Below are 6,131 nucleotides of genomic sequence, written 5' to 3'. Positions count from 1 at the left end.
GGATGTGATAAGCACAAGCGAATTTTGATAAGTATTGGTTATCTTTATACAAACTTGTAAAGCTAACGATTGTATTTGTTAGATTTCATTTTTTTTTTCTTTTACCAATATTATATTTATTTATTTATTTATCCTACTAGATTACAAATTGTAAACTTTGTACATAACTATGTATCTATGTGAATCAAATCTTAACGCCCAAACGGCTTTCCTGTTATCATCCGTCACTTTAATTCGTTATAAATATAAATACCCTTACATTACATCTCACACACTTCCTACCTTCAATAACACACTTTTTTAATTCTTCCTTTTCACCACTCTATACATTGAAGACAATAACAATATCGTTTTCGAGTTCGTACGTAGCCATGGCAACACGAGCTCAAACGGATCATAACTATGGTGATAATAGTAGTAACGACGACAAGGTTTGTTTCTAAACTTATACATCATTCACTTATCATTTGATCTTTTATACTTTTAATTAGCTTTATAATAAATAAATATTTGTTGATATTTTTCTTTAAAGGACCGAGAACATGAACGTTGAGTTTTAATACATTCAACATTTATCGATCGGTTTTATAGTTTCTTTGATGCATTGATGCGTACACTGACATAAAAATAAAATATGTCTAATGGTGTATTTGTGAAAAACAAAGTAACTGGATCTTTTTGTTTTAAGGTATGATGGACAACTAAGGATTAAGGAACATGGTTTGTATAAGTGTGAGGATAAATTTGTTTGTTTTCATGACCCTTTAGGTCGGGTGTCAGATCCGTATATTCTCCAAAAGTTTAGGAGACTTATTAAAGCCTATTTTTATTTTTATTTACTTTATATTGGGGGTAAAATTTAACACTGTCTGTAAGTTTGGGGTACTAAAGTTGCCCAAACTCAATTTGCATGACCCTTTTGCTAAAGAGAAAAGCGTTACTGCGAATATATCAATTTAATGATCTTGATTTGATTATGAGATAATTGATTTGATTAATAGTATATAATTAATAATTAATGCCATTAGTTTATTTTTGGTTTAATTAGCTGTTGAAAACTTGAAATATTGTTCAAAAGTCAATTCGTTACACTGGTTTGTGTTTTCCATGAGTTTTTTCATCATTATTAATTATTAATTATTGTTATTGTTACATGTTAGGCATGATATTTGGTAATCCAACGCTATGATTTAGCAATAAGAATGTTGTTTTATTCCAACGTGATGTAAAACAATGTACTCGTATCTTATAATAATAAAGAAATATTTGAAATTCATATTTTTATATCGCTGATAAATTATAAATTTATTTTAAATTATTCTCCGTATAAAGATGCCAAAAAGGTGGGCATGTAACTGCAGTGATCCAACGATTTAACGTGTCCGCAATTACTGTCGATCTACACCTCTAATTTATTTAATAAATTCATAATTATATACCGTGAAATTGGGCAAGTTTATTTTTGACATATATATTTTGGTTGTTATTATCTAGTTGAAATATTCAGTACTTTGTAGCCAATGGGGCTTTGCCTCATTGGTAACCATGCTTGCATGGTTTCGAGGAGACCCGGGTTCGAGTCTCACCAGGGGGTTTTCCCCACCTACCCGTTTGGATGGTGGCGGTTTCCTCCTGGAACGTGCGATGCGATCTAACCACTAACCGTGCGATGAAAACTAACTTACCGTTCTAAAAAAAAAAAAAAAAAAAAAAAAAAATTCAGTACTTTGTATATACTTCCAAAAAGTCCTTAAGGTTTAAATAATGACATTAGTAATAATAGTATTAAGTTCTAACTAAAGAAAGACACGTGAGCATTGTTTACAATAGAAAAATATAATAAAGTCTATCACCAATCAAAAAGAAACAAATCAACAAGAAATAAATCAACCAGAAATAAATTAACATGAAGTAGATTAAACGATTATCTTGGTATTTTATTGCTATGATCGACTGATTTGAGATATATGACAGTACTCAAAATAGGCCTCAAAACGATTTTAAACAAGCCTCAAGTTTCAACTTTTGCACGAGTTAGTTGTTGATGACTCTTTAAACGGGTAAATAGAGATGTAGGAATTTTAATTGGATTAAGTTTTGGATCATTTTTTTTTTTACTTGATTTCAGCGAGGTTTTAACTTGAAAATCTTAATAGAACATCAGGATCTCAACCAGTATTGTTTTATGACATGGTTTTGTTGATGGCTTGTTGATAAACCAAATAGTAGCAATTAGGAATATTCGTCATGCTAGAACCATAAAAATATTTATAACCCAAAATTTTACAAAGGGATGTAAAATAGTACACCCTCCGTCCCATATTAATAGTTTAAGAAAATGTCATAAAAGTATTGTACTTTCTGTTTACTTTCTGTTTACTTTCCAGTTTTATCATTATCTTTTCTTTCTCCTTTAATCCTATCCACATACATTAAGGGCATAACAGAGCTTAAGCTTCTTATTCTTTTCTATTTATGGAAGTGGATTATTAATTTAGGACATCTCAAAATGGAATAATTGACTATTAATATGGGACGGAGGGAGTAATGTAGTATAAGAAGGAGAGAGGCAAGAGAGTGAAACACATTATAATTTTGATTGCTCAATTTCATACTCCCCTCGTTGTGTAAACTTTTATTTGTAAAATTTATTATGGGATTATTGTATCTCTCGACTTGTACAATGCTTGTTTCTTCTTAAATTCATGCATCATATATGTATATAAGTGATTGCCTTAATGAAATGAGATGTGTGCATACAAAGGTTGACACGAGAACTGAAAGGGAGAAACAAATCGATGACTGGCTTCCGATCACATCCTCAAGGAACGCGAAATGGTGGTACTCTGCGTTTCATAATGTTACTGCTATGGTTGGTGCCGGAGTTCTCGGTCTCCCTCATGCCATGGCTCAACTTGGATGGTTAGTTCATCCATTTTCATTCTAACTTTCATAGTCACATGCCTTGCATTAGGGCCTTCCTTTTAATTTTAAAGGTCTTGTTCAATAAACAAATATACGAAAATATTTCATATATATAAGAATGTACTGCAACAAACATTATATTTTTAAAACCTTATAAATAAATACACCATAAGAGATATCGTTATTGATATGTTATATTATTAGACCCCTTTATATTTTGGGTCCTATGCAAGTGCACACATTGCACGCCTCAAAATCCGGTCATAACATCTGAGTAAAAATATTTTACTTGAAAACGTTATCCGTTTACCCATTAATTTTGTTTTACATACTTCTATCAAATGACTAGATTAGTAATAAATTACAGGGGTCCTGGAATGGCAGTACTATTCATATCATGGGTTGTAACTCTATACACATTATGGCAAATGGTTGAGATGCATGAAATGGTACCTGGGAAACGATTTGACCGATACCATGAGCTAGGGCAGCATGCTTTCGGTGAAAAACTCGGTCTTTACATCGTGGTCCCGCAACAACTGATTGTTGAAGTGGGTGTTAACATTGTGTATATGGTCACTGGAGGACAATCTTTAAAAAAGTTTCACGATTTGATTTGTGGAGATCATTGCAACGATATTAAGCTCACTTACTTCATCATGATCTTTGCTTCTGTTCATTTTGTTCTTTCACATCTCCCGAATTTCAATTCGATTTCTGGTGTTTCTTTAGCTGCAGCTGTCATGTCCCTCAGGTAAAGTTACACTACTTTGTCCTGACCTCATTTTCAGTATTCCTTGAAACGGTCTGGGTTGATTTGGGTTGAGACACTAATATTAGTTTATGCTTCTTGAGTTTTATTATATAAGTGTAATCAATACATTAGTTATTTAACTATGATGGTGAAAATAAATTTGACACGTTTAGGTCGTGATCCGCAAGTATCCGATTCCGTGATGAGTGTGTAAAATAATGAAATCTTAACCGCGGGCATGAGTATGGGTTAAAAAGTGGGTATGGGTTAAAAAGTGTACCCGCTGATGGGTCACAAATATTAAGTATTCGTTGCAGGTAAAAAAAATTACGGATTTTTTAACGATAAAATTTATATCATTTCTTAAAATTATTTAATTATATAAAACCCGTGACCCACTTATATCCGCGAGTACATGCATGGATCTATAAAAAAAAACCCGTCAATAAAAATCCGTGGGTTAATGGGTAGATAAAAAATCCACGAGTACGGGTGATGGATCTAATGGATCCCTGCCCCCGCCGGTACCATCCTAGACCTGTTTCCTTTTCGAAAATCACTAAATTTAGTACCTCTATTCTCGTATCTCGTATGAACGAAACATTAAACGCGAAAAGTGTGAATTGTGTGATGCAGTTACTCTACAGTTGCGTGGACTGCTTCGGTGAAAAAAGGTGTGCAACCAAACGTTGAATACGGATACAAAGAGCATACAACAGTAGGGACAGTATTCAGCTTCTTTAATGCCTTGGGTACTGTCGCTTTTGCATACGCTGGACACAACGTAGTGTTAGAAATTCAAGCTACGATTCCTTCAACACCCGAAAAGCCTTCAAAGGGACCCATGTGGAAAGGGGTGGTTGTTGCGTATATAGTTGTGGCCGTATGCTATTTCCCTGTTGCATTTATCGGATATTGGATGTATGGAAACTCAGTCTCGGATAATATCTTGATCAGTTTACAGAAGCCCACGTGGCTCATTGCATTGGCTAATTTGTTTGTGGTGGTTCACGTTATTGGAAGTTATCAGGTTCGTATATCTTAACTCCAGTGGCTAAATGGGCGGGTCAGACAAATAAGCTAACTTGATAAAGTGATCTTATATATGTGACTAACATTCTTATTTTCTGTCTAGATTTATGCAATGCCCGTGTTTGATATGATCGAAACTGTGCTGGTCAAGAAATTAAACTTCACCCCTAGTTTTATTCTTCGCTTTATCACTAGGAACGTATACGTTGGTAAGTGACTATTTTTTATAATAATTACTTGACCTTTTTAAATTACTAAATAGGTCCGTTTGGTTGCAGGATTAACAATGTTTGTTGCCATTTGTGTTCCTTTCTTTGGTGGACTCTTGGGTTTCTTTGGCGGATTTGCATTCGCCCCAACTACTTATTTCGTAAGCAACATTTTCATTGTTCTTAGCAATTTCAACCCAGTTACTTATAAATAGGTCAACCCGTTCATTTTGCCACCTTTAGTTACGTGATTCTGACTTTAAGCTTGCTTATATTTCAGCTACCTTGCATCATGTGGCTTACAATCTATAAACCGAAGAAAATGAGCTTATCTTGGATTACTAACTGGGTAAATACATTGGTTCTTATTCGTAAACACATTTTCAAATTTATTACTGTATTAAACTATTAATCATATATTCGCTTCTACAGATCTGCATTATACTTGGAGTTGCTTTGATGGTAGTTTCGCCTATTGGAGGATTAAGGCAGATCATTAAAGATGCCAAAACATACAAGTTCTTTAATTAAGTTTAAGGTCTTAGTGCATCAAGTTAAACAAGCGAACGGTTCGTCCAGATTTTGATGATGTCGAAGATGTTTGTGACAATATTATCTCTTTATTTATAAGGCCAGTGTTTAGAAAAGATATTTAAGGAATTTCGAACCTTTTCGTTTAGTTCGTTTTACTTTTGAAGGTATTTGTGTGTGCATAACTCATCAGAAGTATTAGCTACCTCAAATTTTTACTTTTATTAAATTTATTGATAATTATGGCATACATTAGTTATCTGCATACAGAATTTTGCAACTGTTTGATTTTGTTTTTATCACAAAATCATGCAGCATTTTGTACAATTTGAACAATTGTTACCACCAATATCAACAATATTGCTCTCCTTACACCAAAGCATGATCAACGTCTTCACTCATTTGGAACTTTTTTTTGTTACATAAAACCTTTGAAACCATTTTCAGATTTAACAATAATACCTATAATACTTTGATATGATCAAATAAGTTATGCTTCACAAATTAAATTATTGTAATTTATAGTGACATTAATAATAATCATAAGAAAAACACATGTAGCTATCCTCTAATCGTGTCATATACCTTATAGAGTTGGTGTTTTGAACTATTTTTGTTCTTGATAAAGATATCATTAACGGAAGTGTTTTCGGAAGCAGTCCTCGGCTTAAGATGAGATT

General features: G+C 33.1%; 1 protein-coding gene across 1 annotated transcript; it reads left to right on the top strand.

Moving 5' to 3' along the window:
• Nucleotides 1–330: 330 nt before the first annotated feature.
• LOC139861774 (lysine histidine transporter 1-like) lies at nt 331–5,647 on the top strand. Its single transcript, XM_071850279.1, has 8 exons — nt 331–431; nt 2,765–2,922; nt 3,293–3,679; nt 4,316–4,709; nt 4,815–4,920; nt 4,990–5,081; nt 5,201–5,269; nt 5,353–5,647. Exons 1-8 carry the CDS (start codon nt 372–374, stop codon nt 5,449–5,451), a joined length of 1,365 nt encoding a protein of 454 aa, XP_071706380.1. The 5' UTR covers nt 331–371; the 3' UTR covers nt 5,452–5,647.
• The last annotated feature ends 484 nt before the right edge of the window (nt 5,648–6,131 follow it).

This window comes from Rutidosis leptorrhynchoides, chromosome 8, assembly GCF_046630445.1.
Source record: "Rutidosis leptorrhynchoides isolate AG116_Rl617_1_P2 chromosome 8, CSIRO_AGI_Rlap_v1, whole genome shotgun sequence".
In the NCBI taxonomy this organism is placed as follows: domain Eukaryota; kingdom Viridiplantae; phylum Streptophyta; class Magnoliopsida; order Asterales; family Asteraceae; genus Rutidosis; species Rutidosis leptorrhynchoides.
This window is presented reverse-complemented; position numbering and strand designations above follow the sequence as displayed.

Coding starts and splice junctions, on each gene's coding strand:
- LOC139861774 (XM_071850279.1), top strand. CDS start 372: ATGGCAACACGAGCTCAAACGGATCATAACTATGGTGATAATAGTAGT. Junction 2,923..3,292: donor GCCATGGCTCAACTTGGATG/GTTAGTTCATCC, acceptor AATAAATTACAG/GGGTCCTGGAATGGCAGTAC. Junction 5,082..5,200: donor TCGCCCCAACTACTTATTTC/GTAAGCAACATT, acceptor CTTATATTTCAG/CTACCTTGCATCATGTGGCT.